This window comes from Zea mays, chromosome 10 (genome assembly GCF_902167145.1).
Source record: "Zea mays cultivar B73 chromosome 10, Zm-B73-REFERENCE-NAM-5.0, whole genome shotgun sequence".
In the NCBI taxonomy this organism is placed as follows: Eukaryota; Viridiplantae; Streptophyta; class Magnoliopsida; order Poales; family Poaceae; genus Zea; species Zea mays.
In genome coordinates, this window is record NC_050105.1 from 67,254,956 (window position 1) to 67,271,328 (window position 16,373).

Genomic DNA, 16,373 nt, shown 5'->3' on the forward strand with positions numbered 1-16,373 from the left:
TGTATATTTAGCGACCAACTGTGGGTTGCTGTATTATAGATTTAGCAACCAACCGTAAGTCGTCATACTATATATTTAGCAACCAACAGAAAGTCGCCCTTTTACAGTTGTTATTAATAAAAATATACATTTAATTAAGCACCACAAATCACAGATTTTTATACACAAATCATAAAGACATACACAGTTAATCAGTATACCACAGTCATAGATCCATCACATAAATACAAAAGCACCACAATTATATATTCACAAAAGCATCACAATTATTATATTGTTCACAACTAGATCATTTACAGATAGCTAGCTAGATCATTCACAAAAGCTCCAGAGATGATCAGTCACAAAAGCACCACAACGACATCACTCCAGCTTGAAGCAGTTCAAAAGCCCACAACTACATCACTAATGTTTCATATCACTCCAGCTATTGTTCAAAAGCCCACAACTACCAGCTCTTATTTTAAATCAACATTGAAACAGCAGATAGGAGCTGAGCAAGCTATGCTGAATATGCATTTCAACAGTGGAAGCATGAACATGGCTACATCAGTTCTTCTCGTCTTCTGTTTTGTCTGACTTGTCTTCCTTCTTCTCTTGCTGTTTAAGAAGAGAAATAAAGAAACCTTCATATTTCCACATACATACATTACTAGACTAGTCAAGATTCGTAAATACAGGATAGCAGTTCATGTGAACTAGGTTTTGTTGCTTTGGGCATATTTCATTTTCACCAAACCAGTGTATCCAGACCAATTATTAGCATCTAATTATTAGCTAGACCTGTTTGGATCCAAAGAGCTAATTATTAGCATCTAATTATTAAATCTTGCAATGGTTTTTTTGTAGTTATGCATAGCCATTGCTTGCATATACTAACTGTGTATTTGCATGAAGATTTGGTGATAGATAATATATTTATTCTTATTTAGTCAAGGTGAAGCTGAACAATGCTATAGTCTAGAGGCAACATGAATTTCATTGCATCACAATACAGAGACCTTTAACAGATGGATCATTCGGATCAACACCAGGAAGCTATTATTTTACACATAAAAGGGCCAATAAATTATTGAAGCTGCAGCTAAAATGTACCTATATGCCATTAGTTTAAGAATAATACATACTGAATTAAGGATAGATGACACAAACGTTATGTCTTCAAACACCTTACTCATATCAGTGTCACTGGACATGTTTGCATCCTGGACAGACATTTGAAGAGCTGCATATAAATAGAGTATGGGAATGTTAGATAATGAGGTTGATAAAAGAAATGAATTGAAATAGTATAGGTATCAATACAAAAGAAAACAAGTGAAGCGAAGAAAACCAATGAGCAACATTTTTGAGTTATGTGAAGATGTGATGTTGGATGATACAATATATTGGACAGCCAGAAATCACACACACACACATATGCTATTCGCCACCCTAGGTGAAGCTTCACCCAGCCAGTAATTACTAAACGATCTTCAGTAAATCATTCAGTAATTGCCGGTTAGGTAGAAGCTGCAAACATAAGAGAAAACACACCTAACGCTAAGTCAGGGTCAACTGCACCAGCTTTTGCCATAGCAGAGTCAGTCACAGCTGTAGATCCTAAAGCACCACCCTCCATTGACATTGCTCGTGCTCTTTGGAAGGTCATGAGCCTTTGTAGCATGCACAAACTCCATTACTCCATATAAGGTCTTGTTTGAAACACCAATATAGTGAATTATGATATTCTCGATTATCTTTTGTATGAGCTAATAGAACTGAGACAAAAACATAGACTACTCAATGTGCCTCTATTTACAGAACAATTGCATATGTTGAATAGCTATCATTTGTCTGAAAAATACTTACATGACTAAATTCACCAAATAGTGCCACATACCTATTTAGCCTGGAGACATAAAGAAAAACTTTGGAATGGAGGATGTTAAAATAGTATGGCTCAATTAATTTAGTGTTAAGACATAGTATGTCTGCAAATACATATATTCCCCATTACAAAGCTAACCCAAGGACTGCTACCTGCCTTGACATTTAGGCCTGTTATTTCCTCTCCTATAAAGCTTAAATGGTGGGGGTTTTTTATTTGTAACAATAAAACACAACAAAGGAGCCGCCTAAAAGGAAAATGGCAACTGACCCAGTTTATATATAGAACAAAAATAGTTTCAAGAGACCTAGGGCACCCTGCTAACTATGTAGAGAGGTAGTTACATGCATTACATTTCTTCGTCTGTACTTTGCAGACAGGGAAGAAGTGGTAAAAACCTAGAGGAATAAAGAAGGCAATGTGCATAGTATTTGTAGGGATAAGCAAAGGTAACATTACAGAACCTCAAATGTATTGTGAAAAGTTGCTTCTTAGCTATCTGATCTCATGACTATACTGTAGTATTGTGCCTGTTAATGGGTTATAGTCTGTGTATCTGTGACTTTTATTTGCAATAATATTTTACTCACTTATATTAAGGAGGACCAACAACAACCACCCTTTCCCAGCATAAGCAAGCAGGGATTGACGCATATAAGGAAAATGTGTGTTATACCTCCTCATCGATCAGTACAAGATCAGAATGCAGAAGTTTTTTATCATCTCCAGGATCATAGAAGTCCCATGTTCTAGTAACCCGAACGCATAGACGCTCGCTGCAAATGTCATGACAAGAAAAATAGAGCAAATGTGAGGATCTATTAATCCTGCACTCAATATGAACCAAGCTCAGGGGAGGGTGAGTGCGCGCCCTTGGGGAAATCGTCGAGCGGGAGGCCCGACTGTAGTAGACACGAGATCTTGAGGAGGCACGTGTTTAGGGCATGCACCTAGGGGTCCATCTCGGCGGTGAAGTTCTTCATGAAGTCTTAGAGCATGATAGTCAGGCGTCACTTGTCCTCAGCACACCGCGTCTTGCGCTTCCGTCCCCCAGTCCCGCCCTCGCCGCCGGAGTTGTTGGCTGCGGAGTCGTAGTGGGTGCGACGGCGGAATGAGTCTCCGGCGCCCGGGCCGAAGCCATCACTGTTGTGGTGGGGCTCGGAAGAGTTGCTGTGGGGCGGGTCGGAAGAGGGCTCAAATGAGGGAGCGGGCTAGGGTTTCGGCGGAAGCTTGGTCGCGGCTGCGCTACGGAGAGGTGGCAGTGCGCTGAGTGAGCGACAGGGTGGGGGCGGCGCGACCAAGCGAGCGAGGTGGGGGCGCTACGGCCGAGTGAGCGATGGTGTGGGGGCGCGGTGGCGGTGTGCAGTGCGGGTGGCGGCACGCGGTGTGGAGCTCGGTTGTGTGTGGCGGTTGTGTGTGTGTGGTGAAATTAGGTTTTTTGGTAAATAGACTTTGAGATGGGTACTGGATTGAGATGTGGAATAGAACGTGGATAGGGTTTTTTCTTATCCTGTTCTCGGCGTACTGGAATAGAACGTGGGGCATCTGTAAGTAAATAAGAAAAAAACTAGCATAATAGATAGCAAAACCAAGGGTAGTCCAGTTGGTTATGTCATTCATGTTTGAGTCAATAGATTCAAGGTTCAAAACCTTAAAAATCTTTTTTTTACAATTCGTTTTCTTTTCCATAATTATTTTTTTCTTTTCTACAATTCTTTTTTCCTTTACTACAATTTAGCGATCACGGTTTACTTGTTTTAATTAATTTTTAGTCACTAACATCTACAGGTACGTTCAGGCTATAAGATTTGATAGTGATCCTTGCTCTATAGCGACCCACCGCTAGTCCTCGACGACATCTATAGCGACCAACCATAAATTGTTAAATTTCTAGACTTTTAGCGACCAACCGACCGTTGCTACAAAAGGATTTAACGACTGACCGTCGGTCCCTAACCTTTAGCAACCAACAGTTGGTACCTAATAAGGGTCGCTAAAGATCAACCGTCGTGTAGTGTATGTGTTTAAATGAAAAACTGAGTGGTTACTATTTCATGTGCGTGTGTTATAGGGATTTCAGACACCACCCGCTTCAGTTGCCGCACCTGGAGATGGGTCTGGTCAAGGCGACGCATTGCATTCTTGGGTGAACAACCTTTTCAACACGCAGAGTCCAGCCGGAGGAAGTGGCTACAACTCGAACCAACCAGGCGATGGATATGAGGTGATAGTTCATCAAATATGTTTAATTTGGAACTATCAATGTTCATGTCAAAGACTATCCGTCGAACAATGTCAGTTTTTATTTTGGAACTATATGTTGATCTAAAAGACTTGTTGCAACTATTTGGAACTATATGTTTGTGAATGTGAGGTGATGTTAAATTTGTGAATGTGAATACTTATGTGAATGTATTTGTGATTGTTAATATGTTGTTGTATATGAACTCTGTGTATATGTGTATGCAATCTGTGTTTTTTTGTAAATGTCATAAATTAAAAAAACAGAATTTTTTTGTAATTTCTAAAATTTGTTATGTCCGACGGCATGGCGTCAACCGTCGAACATAAGAGCCTATTATGTCCGACGGCTTAAGATAGACCGTCGGAGATAACAAGTACTTATGTCCGACGGCTGACGCCAGGCCATCGGACATAAGCCTTGTGGGCCCCACCTGCGACCGTTAAAACGATTGACATGTATTATGTCCGACGGGCGGACGCGGCCGTCGGAGATAGTGTATGTCCGACGGCCGCCGTCGGACATACTACTATTTCCGACCTCTTATGTGCCGTCGGAGATAAATGAATACCGTCAAACATAGCTTATCTCCGACGGTTTAATGCTTATGTCCGATGACTTTGGCCGTCAGAAGTTCTGTGATTTACTGTAGTGACGTACGTACCCAACTCACAGCTTGAAGAACCCAAAGCTGAAAGTGAGCTAGCTGAGCTCCTGGGCTCGCATTCGCATCGCATCGCACGCAGTTCCTGTGATGAACGGAGCACGACAGCACATGCATGGCCCGGCAGGCATCTCCTGCAGGAACTGAAGCGGCTGCGGCTTCGCATGACCACGGCAACACAGAAGCCATTTCCCCGGGTTCTCAGCTGCCAAGCAAGCTCCCTCCTCTCCTGGACGGCTCCGATCCACCGGCCTCCACGGCTGTACCCTGTACGTGTTTAGGGTTGAGAGAGATTGAGAGAGAGGCCGGGGGGAGAGACACGTGCATTCCTCGGCAACTCCGGCGCCCATGGGTTCCACGTGACCTCCTCCACCAGCCGCGATAAACAGGGACACGGAGGGACTCCACCCCATAGCTAGCTAGCCAGCTGATTACCAATGCACGTCATTTCACCTGCCTCTTCTGAAACTTGTAATCTTAACACGCATCATATTGTTTGTTCAGCACGCAGCAGCTAAGTTTTCAGAGTATATATAGAAGCTAGCAGAGACGAAGCTAGCAGGCGTACGTTAATTTTCATCAGCCGCGCGCTGTAGTAGAACAGCATGTGGCGGCTGAAGATCGGCGAGGGCGGGCCGTGGCTCAAGAGCGGCAACGGGCACATTGGAAGGGAGACGTGGGAGTTCGACGAGGATTTCGGATCGGAAGCAGACAGGGAGGCCGTCGACTCCGCGCGGGAGGAGTTCAGCAAGAACCGGCTCCGGATGCGACACAGCTCCGATCTCTTGGCCCGCATGCAGGTAATAATAACACACATGGCATGCATGCAAAGCAAACTTGCCATGCCATTGCCAGCACCAAAATAATTTTTTTTAATTATTTCCCAGATAGCGAAGGAGAACGGTTTCAGCCTCGACCTGCACAAGACGAGAGACGACGACGGGCGGTCTCCTCTGCTGGTGGCGACGACAGGCTCCAGCACGGTGTCGGAGACGCTGCGAAAGGCGCTGGACTACTTCGCGGCGATACAGGCGCACGACGGGCACTGGCCAGGAGACTTCCCAGGGCCGCTGTTCACCACAGCAACCATGGTAAGAAGAACAACAAGAAGAAGAAGAAAAGCACAGCACATGCACCGATGTTCCAGGGCCGCTGTGTTCAAGCTAGTTCCCCCTACCTCCTGCTGCTGCTGCAGATCACGGTTCTGTACGTGACGGGGTCGTTGGACAGCACGCTGTCGTCGGAGCACCGCAGGGAGATCTGCCGCTACCTGCACAACCGCCAGAACGCGGACGGGGGGTGGGGGCTGCACGCGGAAGGCGAAAGCTCCATGCTCAGCACAGCTCTCAACTACACCGCTCTCAGGCTGCTCGGCGAGGGCGGAGACGGCGGCGGCGGGCCCGGCATGTCGTCGTCGTCCATGCTTATTAGAGCGAGGAAGTGGATACGTGATCGTGGTGGCGCCACCATGATACCCATCCTTGGGAAAGTGTGGCTCTCGGTAACGACCGATCGACCACCATCATATCCTTTGCTTCACTGCTGCTGCTGGATTATTGGATTGATTGCCATGCCATCCTCATGTCATGCATGCGTGTGAATTAATTGCATGCAAACCTATCTCATGCAATGTGATGAATTGATTGGTAACGCAGGTGCTTGGAGTTTTCGAATGGTCAGGCGTAAACCCCATCCCACCAGAACTGTTTCTTTTCCCATCCTGGGTTCCTATTCAACCAGGTAGAAAATGTTCAGAGAATGATGTAGAAAACAAGGATATACATAACACTAGTACGAGGTGTAGTATATTTGTGTCACTTCATTAATGATACGCCCCCAGAATTTAAAGATAAGATACTAATTTAAGACACTGTTCAAAAATGCTCTTAGTTACGTAAAGTAAGACAAATAAAACAGATCTAATCATCTTTGTATTATTTTCTTTTCTTTTCTTTTTCCCAAGTGCAGGACGGCTGTGGAGCCACTTCAGGATGGCGTTCATTCCCATGTCCTATTTGTACGGCAAGAAATTTGTCGGGCCCATCACCAGATTGGTCGTGTCGCTACGGGAAGAGCTGCATGTCCACCCCTACGAAAAGATTGACTGGAAGGCAGCTCGTAATTCATGTGCCAAGGTTAGTCTGTCAAGCACATCTTGCAGCTCACTACAAAATTAAGGTCATATCACATTTGTTTTTCTCACTAGTAGAAAAAGGCTCAACGCCTCGTGACGATATATTTTTACAGACGGATCCGGTTATCCACCGACTGTGCTATTTTTAGTGACGGTTTCTTAAAAAAACCGCCACTAGAAATCGTATTTTTAGAGGCGGTTCCTTAAAAAAACCACCAGTAGAAATCCATGATTTCTAGTGGCGGTTCTTTAAAAAACCGCCACTAGAAATCGATTTCTAGTGGCGGTTTTCTTAAGGAACCGCCACTAGAAATCATTTTTATCCTTAATTTTTTGAGTTTTTCAAACGACCTCGTATGACAAAACCACCAAAATAAAAGTTGTAGATCTCTAAAAGTTATGAAACTTTGTAGTTGACAACTTTTTTATTTGAACTTATTTCGGTTCTCAAAAATTGAATCTAAGTATGTCAAATTTAAAATTCAAATTTTGCAAACTACCTCGGATGAAAAAAGTGTCAAAATAAAAGTTGTAGAACTTCAAAAGTTATTTAACTTCGTAGTTGACAACGTTTTTATTTGAATTCGTTTAGGGTCTCAAATAAGCAATTTACACTCAAATGGTTGTAATATGTGGACAAAACAAATACAAACTAGACACAAAGCATGTCATAGACAGAGTGGTAATGGAAGGTATGCGCGAGGATGAGGTCGACTGTTCGATTACTAACAACCGCGTAGCGCGCGAATTTTGCGCGAAAAATGCCGCGACTTCGACGACGGAGACGGGGTGAGTGGGCTTGAGGCCCCTAATAAAAATAATTTTTTTACTATTTTTAAAATCTGTTTTATGTTTCCTGGATTTTCACTGGTGGTCTTCAGTTACCCGCCTGTAAACAATCGCGTAGCGCGCGAATTTTGCTGCGACTTCGACGACGGAGACGGGGTGGGTGGGCTGAGGCCCCCTAATAAAAATAAATTTTTTACTATTTTTAAAATCTGTTTTATATTTCCTGGATTTTCACTGACGGTCTTCAGTTACCCGCCTGTAAAAATGATGATTTTTACTGGCCCCTAGCACTGGCGGTTACGATAAACGCCACTAAAAATAGGTTTACGACCACCACTATAGAGCTTCTCTGTACTAGTGTCTCATTTGCGTGTAGAGATTTAGATCGGCAAGTCATTTATATATGTACGCATGCTTTCTATTCCCTATACATCATAATGTCGTTAACAAAGATATTCAAGTACTTCCTGCCGTTAATTTGAACACGTGCACAATCATGTCACCATATATGTCATATATGTTCATGTTTCAATAAATACGTACATATATAATGACAAATTCAAATGCAGGAAGATGTGTATAGTCCACATACGTGGCTGCAGGAGTGTCTATCTCACTGCCTTTACAGCTTCGGCGAACCTTTTCTCACCCGTTGGCCAATTTCCTACATGAGAAAGAAAGCCCTACAGCAAGTCGCTGAATTCTTGAAATACGAAGACGAGAATTCTCAATACATCTGCATTGGTGCTGCACAGAAGGTAATTAGAAAAGGTTCCCAATACAATTGGACTCACGATATTACACTATTATATTATTATATTGTTGATTTATTTTCTTTCTTTTATAGACTCAATGCTAGATATAGTTTAAAATATGTTGCTAATTTTTTAGTAAATTTTTTACTTTATATATATTAAAAATATATAATTTATATTTTAAATGAGACTTAGTGTGACGACTCGCGAGCCGATTCACGAGTCTGAACGAGCTCGATCCGAGCCATATATCCTAGCTTGCAGTGCAACCAAGCCAAGTCGAGATTGGCTTGCTGGGTCACCGAGGCGACCCGAGCTCGGCTCGACTTATTTCCAGCCTATATGGCAAGCCACGTGAAGATGGTGCCCATCTCCTCCATAACCATCTTCCAAGGTGAGAACTTGATAATTCCAACAAATACAGCCTCATAGGCCGACCTGCTCCTAGGAAGAGAACTTGATGTTTAAGGACTTCTAGCGGTAAAATTGTTGCATCAACCATGTCTCAAAAGACTAAATATTTCAGCAAAACTTGTATTGATAAGGCTCACCTTGAAGGAGTTCAGCCTCGACGAGCTGGCGAGCGAGAGCCTCCGTAGAAGCACGCTCCTGCTCCTAGGTGACAGCTGGAGTCCGCTCTCATGCTGACCGACGATCATGGCTTAACGGGCAGCAGCCACAACAACGACGAGGTGGATACGTCGTGGACACATCCGTTTGAGAAGGGTCCATCACGGATTGAGATCCGAGAGGTGTAGAGAACTTGAGAGGGTCCATCACGGATTGAGATCTTCGGTAGTCGACTGCTGAGGCTGCCATGTGGGTCCGATGGCTGGCTAGACCCACATGCAACAACTATGGCCTCGGTAGTCAACTGACGAGAAACCTGATCCGTCCATCACCCCCCCGGCAGCGAGGTATATGGGAGCGTCACGGGCGCTAGGGATGACGCGAGCGCGATGAGCCCCACTAGAGCACCCGCGACAAGAGCTAAGGTAGGCGGGGATCAATGCACGCCCAACATCCACACAGGAAGTGTCGCGCCTGCGCTGAGCGCCCCCGCGGCCCCATGATGTGGTTGCGATGAGGCCCACTAGAGCACCCGCGGCAAGAGTTAGGCCTCGTTTGGTTACATGGACTAATCTTTAGTCCCTGGTTTTTAGTCCTCTTTTTGCCAAACGAACTAAAGTATGAACTAATTGGCTTTAGTCTCTAGTCCCTCACATGGGTGCTAAAAGTGACTAAAGGACATAATTTACTCCAATTACCCTTTCATAGAGAATCTACACTGCACACATGCTTTAAGGAGAGGGGCATTTTAGTGTTTGTGTACTTCATTTAATGTGTTTAGGATCTATCATAGTCTTTGGAACCAAACAGGTAGGGACTAATAGAACCGAACGGTGCCGTAAGCTAGCCCGGGATTAATGTGCATCCACACAGGAAAATGTTGCTATTGCGCGGCTGCGCTAAGAGGCCTCGCGCCCACAGTGCCCCCTTTGTCGAAAATAGCTAAGAACGATCATTTTCAATAAGAGGTGTGCAATTCACTTATATTATATTCCAACACTACCCCTCACGTCGAGCCTCTCTCAGGTCTCAGACGTGGAATAGGAGCGAGCAACAATTATTTTATTTAATTGTGCTAGCCAGGATTCGAACTTATGACCTATAGCTTTGATACCATATTAAATTTCATGCACTAACCAATTCAACCCAAAAGCTTAAGCTGATGGGAAGAGGTGTGCAATTCACTTATATTATATTCCAGAGTAACACATCGATTTTGGACGAAGAACTGGTCTCCACTAGAAATACAAGAATGTGATCTATGGCAAGGAAACATATGTGTGGTGAAGTATAGGAGCCTCTGGTCGATGATCAATCGCCATACAACCCTATTTTTATCGAAAATAATCAAGAATGACCATTTTCAATAATACCGAAGGTTAACAACTATCGATTTTTGACGAAGAAATGGTCTCCACCAGAAATCCAAGTATGTGGTCTATGACAAGGAAACATATGTGGAGTGAGGTATAGGAGCATCTGGTCGATGATCAATGGCCGCAGCGGCGACAACGACAAGCAGCGACATCGAGGCAGAAGGAGCGAGAGAGGAGGGAGGGGCGCGACCACGCCAACAGCTGATATTCGGTGACTAGGGGCAGCACCGTAGGTGCCGTGGAGACCAGGGGGCGGCTACACGAGCGGGCCAGACGAGGTGCGGACGGACGGAAGTAGGAGTCGTGCGCATAGGGCGAGAGGCGACGTCGCTAGAGGGAGATGAGAGAGGAGGGAGGGAGAGGAGGTCCTCCTCGCCGACCATGGCGGTGTGGTGATGGGTCCCTGTCCGACCAAGGTAATTATTTATTTATTTCATTAAGTATTACACGAAAATATCATCACGTGTAAGTTTAATGGGTTCCCGTCTCCGTTTATCCGTCGAGAAAGAATTTTTCCTGATTACATTTCTGTAGGGGAAGAAACTTCTCCATCTCCATACTCTAATAGATAAATTACCTGTAGAGAATTGGAGATCAGGGTCCCATTGTCATCTCTATCCAAATCCTCTCATACGATCCAAACTGAGTAGATCCTAGCAAGAAAACCTCGTAAGTAGACTTGACTGAGTATTGGCCACTAGGTGAAGCCCATATAGGTGAACATCTTCGACATAGCTCATAGCTGTACAGTAATTCCTAGAGACAAAGTCCACAATAACACCAACCGTGAGGGCTCCTTGAATATCCAATACCCAGCTGCGACCAGTAACAGCTTCCTGGACAGTACAGTACGTCGCTTCACCCTTCTCTTTGGGGAGGGAGGCGAGGTGCAAGATTGGCAATACATTGTCCATGGATCCAACGATCGGTCCAGAACAAAGTGTGATTCCCATTTCCTAACTTCCAACGCACCTGTTAAGTCAATCGTTCACTTCTTGACAATACATGCTAGAAGAGAAGAGATGGGTACGGTAGCAATTTAGGAAATATCTGAATTTTCGTCGAACATGACAAACATCCCTACAAAGACTACAAACATTGCAGGCACTGTCCATGTTGTGCTGCTGGATCGAAAAATCCAACTCAGATGCGTTCAAGCGACATTTGGCCAGAGTCGCTGATTTCCTATGGATCGGTGAAGATGGCATGAAAGTGCGGGTAATTAAAAACATTACTCTAGGACCCCTCTTCCTACAAGCACTGTCACCTTGTGTGCTGATATTTATGTGTCGTTTGCTTTACAAAGGTCTGTGCTGGTCAGCTATGGGATGTTGCTTTCGCAGTCCAAGCAATACTAGCATGTAACATCGCAGAAGAATACAGAGGCACCCTCAAGAAAGCGCACGATTTCATAAAGGCCTCCCAGGTACTACTGTCTAAAGATTGAAACCATATCAGCTCTGTTTCTCTTAACTTGCCTGCTTTGACTCTACTAACTTAAATTTTAAGATCATGGACAATCCTTCTGGTGACTTCAGCAGAAAGTACCGCCACATATCTAAGGGAGGGTGGGGCTTCCAGGTTGCAGATCAGGGGTGGCAGGTTTCAGATTGCACAGCAGAAGCTCTCAAGGTTCAAGCACCTGCTCTTGGCATATACCATTACTAGACTCGAGACAACACGTCAAAACCACAAGATCATCAGAGTAACATGTCATGGTTTCTCTGGTTTCAGGTTTTGTTAATGCTGTCCAGATTTTCATCAGACATTGGAAGCGATCAGATGGAAACATGCCGCCTATATGATGCAGTGAATGTGTTGTTATCCTTACAGGCATGGAACTATCTTTACTTTTCATTGCACATCTTGGTCTACCGTTAGAAAGGTTCATGGACATTTTGGCACCGAATGGGGGGAAAAAATTTATATGCTGCTAATAGCATTAAGGCTAAGTAACAATAGAAACTAATATACTGTGCAAATACAGTGATGCACATTTCCCTCTGTAGAAAATTATTATGGTACACTCCAAAGATGAGAAGTTTGAACAGATTAACAGAACCATCAGTTTTGGCATAAGAAAAGTTTCTGAGTTAACTAGCAGGATTTTTGGTTGAAAAAGAAAATGTAAATAAAAGCTGAGAGTAGCTATGTGCTAACCCTGAATTGGATGCAGAACCCAAACGGTGGCTATGGAACTTGGGAGCTAGCTCGCACATATCCATGGATAGAGGTCCACTTCCTGCTTTACTATTTAGCTAAATCCATGCATTACAATAGCATATATACATGGTTTTGGAAAATATGGTTCAGGGCTTCATGCTTTAGGCAATTTCAGAATGGAAAACCAGCATTTCATGCAACAGTGATCACAAGATATGTTGGAAGCAATTGTGTCTGATCAGAGTTTCTTACTTTGGGCATATAGTAGGCGAATTATAGCTACTTTGATGTTTCTGCACTTATGGCAAAACGTGATTAGGGACAATAGGATATCATGCTGAGGGCAAGCATGCAAGTTTACTTTTTCAGATTTAAAAAATGACTTGCAGATTCAAGTTAAGTTATATAAATAGGAGCCAAGATGCATCTAAAAAATAGGGTAAGAAAGAAAGGAGGCACGAATACACTGGTAATATGTAGCTTAATAACCAGCACTTCTAGTCTGAACCAATATAGTGAAGAAATTATGGTAAAAAAATATAGTGAGGAAATCCCCAGAAAATTCTGGTATGTAGAAGAGATCAGTATTGAGCCAAATTACCTGTCATAGCTATATCGAAAGAAAAGTAAGTATTGCGTTTAGGGAACTATTATTGTAGAGCACTGAAAACCGGGGATTTGGATCTTTTTTCATGGCAGATTTTCAACATGACAGAGATATACGCAGACATCATGGTGGAGCATCAGTAAGAATTTTGAAACATTCTTAGAAATACCTCTCTTATGGCAAAACAAATAACATGCACACATACTGCAGGTACGTCGAGTGTACCTCATCAGTCATGCAAGCATTAGTATTGTTTCGGGAGAAGGACCCTTGGCATCGAAAAGATGAAATAGACCAATGCATTAGGGGAGCTACTGAATTCATCGAGAAGTTGCAGAATGATGATGGCTCATGGTCAGTTCTTTAATACATGACCATAGTAAGGTTTAAATTTCGCGCATTTAGTCCTTATTGGATCGCTTGAAGTTTTGACACTATCAAATCTAAATCTACAGAATAACTCTCAGGATAGCTCAGCAGAACTGAAGTACGTAGTCCCGATTAGAATACAGTCAATATCTTCATTGAGATGATAGCTATGTTATCAACTTACCATGATATGCAGACTTCAAAATACTCAGAAGAGAAACAAGAAAGTCAGTCAAAATACTTTCCTACTGCAGCAAAAGTCATATAGCATAGGTTGCTAACCAGAATACCAAAAGGTGCAACCTTTAATACAGAAAACAAAACTAGACAAGTTCATGGTTAAATAAACCCACTGGCATGCTGTGCAGTAGATATTAAAACATAGTAGAAATCCATAGAACATTGAGAAAATGTATAATCAATGATCAATAACTGTTTTACAGGTTTGGATCTTGGGGTATTTGTTTCACATATGGCACATGGTTTGCTATTGAGGGTCTATCAGCTGTTGGGCAGAGTTATGGTAACAGCACTTGTATCCAGAAGGCCTGCAAGTTTCTCTTAGCAAAGCAGCTAAAGAATGGTGGATGGGGTGAGAGTCATCTTTCATCTACAACCAAGGTAACCATTTCCGGTATGCTTTTGCAACGTAGATGGACTGCATCTTTCATCAAGAACCAAGCTAAAGAATGTTTTACAGTAAGCAACACATCCAGACAATGGAAGCATGCTTTGATCCTGTTTATGTTTAAATTATAGACAAAAAGTACAGAAATCTGCATGAATTCGTAACCAGATAGTAATTCATTAGGAACATGAAGCATTGAGAGGAAACAAGTAACCTGGCTCAGCCTTATTTAGAGAAAGTGAAACAAGCAATAAAGTAAATAAACTTTACGTTGGAAAAAAAAACCGTTGCAATTGCATGGCAAGAAGAGCATGAGTCATACTCATACATAATATGTTTCAATAATTCCATATGTACCTCAATAATGGAACATGCAGGCTGAATATTTGCTGGTTGGAAAACATTATGCATCTTTTGCTTTCACAAAGTTTACAGTGCACCTGTATTAACGCTGAAGATTTTTGTCTCAGAATCTGTCTTGCCTTGCCGCATTTTCAATCCATGAGACTGAGCACATATTCAAATTATGAACAGGCATACACAAATCTGGATAAGGAGAAGTCACACATAGTGAACACTGCGTGGGCAATGTTGGCGCTCATGAAAGCTGGACAGGTGATTACTTGATTTAACACTAGAAAATATTTAGCGGCCAATTGGAGCAGAGCATATTTAACATCAGAATAAATCAACCAACCTGCTTATCTATTTAACCTTATGAAGCATTAGAGTGATTTCAAACTTTTCTTCTAAGTTCCAGGCGGAAAGAGATCCCACTCCACTTCACAAAGCTGCACGGCTTATCATGAGTATGCAGCTCAGCAATGGCGACTTCCCACAGGAGGTGACTCCTAACTTCCTAAGTGTGCTCTGTATTATACAATGCACTTTTTAATCCTGACATTCCCTGTTACAATAAAGATGTTAAGCATAATGAAGCAATAAAGATGTTCCATCAATAGATGTGAGCGACCTTTTGCTTGAGAAACGACGATAGGTTTTGACCTTCAAAGTACCCTCACAGGAACTTAGATAGAAGAATACCTCTCTGAATGGTTCTGGACTGCAGAAAACCTGAGTTGTTCCCACATAATTATTGGAAAGTATACACAGGATGACTTCAAACTGTTTTTAAAATAAAATGACTTAAATCGCCTTCATCCTAAGATAAGATCTATTGTTGCTACTAACAGTTTCTTTATTGTTCTGTAGGAAATGATCGGAAGTTTCTTGAAAAATGGCCCCTTGTGTTACATGGCTTATCGCAACATATTTCCTATATGGGCGCTTGGAGAGTATCAGAAATTAGTCCTCCAGTGTGACCTCCAATGGCCAACCTTCTAGCCCAAAAGCAAGATACAGTTCCATCTGCTGGCAGTGCTACTTTGCATAATTTGGTAGCTGTGGTGCCATCTTGATTTGTCGAAAAGAATTGGAAGGTTTCATATGACTTCAAGTAAAACAGAAGTGCGAATAGTACAGCGTAATCATGGTGGTGTGAATATCTGAAGTTAGAACAAAGATCTACACCCATAATTTGTTGCATTATTTTTGACACCCACGTTCTTCAGGTCTTATGTACAGGAGTGTAAAGCCCAAAATTGGTAGAAAAAGAAATGAATAATAAAATAAATAGATATATTTATGATAGTATTTCTAAGATTTTTTTAAAAAAAGAAAGAAGCCCTTGGAGAATTTACTAGGACCTTTCCTATTCATAATCAATTAGTAATGTCAATCTAGTTAAATAGCCACTAAATAAATAATGTGGTGATACACCCTATTAAAATGAGGTATCATAATTTAAATCTGACCTCAAAATTTTAAATGAAAACATAAAAGAGAAAATGAGGAAATAAATTGTGATTAAATCATTTATTACTAGAATTATATAATGGGAAGGAAAATAAATAATAATATGGAAATAGTAATGTTTATATTCATGATTGGATCATATTTGATATGGGGAAATCTGAATTTAAAATAGGAATTAGAATTTGAGTTGAATGGTGGGAATTTGAAATAGAAATTTGAAAATGTGAAAGAAATTAAAATAGAAAAGAGAAGAAAATGATCAAACTAGGTGCCTGGGCCGATTTCCTTCCGCGCGGCCCATCTCCTTATCCTCTTTTCCACCCGCGCGGCCCACTTCCAAATTTTCCCCGCTCTCGCAGCCGTCCGCGCGTCCGCGCTGTGGTGTCGCTGT

The 16,373-nt window shown here is 42.4% G+C and overlaps 1 protein-coding gene and 1 long non-coding RNA gene across 3 annotated transcripts; one reads left to right on the plus strand and one right to left on the minus strand.

Moving 5' to 3' along the window:
• Window positions 1-1,001: 1,001 nt before the first annotated feature.
• LOC109943082 (uncharacterized) lies at window positions 1,002-1,643 on the minus strand. The gene is made up of 3 exons (XR_002265704.2): window positions 1,537-1,643; window positions 1,128-1,225; window positions 1,002-1,038 (listed from the first exon to the last, which is right to left on the minus strand). It is a non-coding gene; the product is annotated as an uncharacterized lncRNA (long non-coding RNA).
• A 3,562-nt stretch (window positions 1,644-5,205) lies between these two features.
• Window positions 5,206-15,820, plus strand: LOC100382158 (uncharacterized). Of its 2 annotated transcripts, none has more exons than XM_008663917.1 (17): window positions 5,206-5,576; window positions 5,664-5,867; window positions 5,972-6,277; window positions 6,432-6,516; window positions 6,745-6,911; window positions 8,269-8,457; window positions 11,505-11,618; window positions 11,707-11,826; window positions 11,910-12,032; window positions 12,135-12,233; window positions 12,577-12,633; window positions 13,263-13,309; window positions 13,381-13,524; window positions 13,983-14,160; window positions 14,702-14,782; window positions 14,922-15,011; window positions 15,380-15,820. In XM_008663917.1, the coding sequence occupies exons 1-17, from the start codon at window positions 5,382-5,384 to the stop codon at window positions 15,509-15,511; spliced, it is 2,331 nt and encodes a 776-aa protein (XP_008662139.1). In that variant the 5' UTR covers window positions 5,206-5,381; the 3' UTR covers window positions 15,512-15,820. The 2 variants fall into 2 exon arrangements, with proteins under 2 accessions (XP_008662139.1, NP_001168389.1); NM_001174918.1 differs by having other exon boundaries at window positions 5,351-5,576; window positions 14,928-15,011; window positions 15,380-15,720.
• Window positions 15,821-16,373: the final 553 nt, after the last annotated feature.

Bases quoted from the DNA above. Each gene is read 5' to 3' on its own strand.
- LOC100382158 (XM_008663917.1), top strand. From the start codon at position 5,382: ATGTGGCGGCTGAAGATCGGCGAGGGCGGGCCGTGGCTCAAGAGCGGC. The intron at 8,458-11,504 runs GTAATTAGAAAA...CAAACATTGCAG, and splicing joins GCATTGGTGCTGCACAGAAG to GCACTGTCCATGTTGTGCTG. The intron at 12,234-12,576 runs GCATGGAACTAT...AATTGGATGCAG, and splicing joins ATGTGTTGTTATCCTTACAG to AACCCAAACGGTGGCTATGG.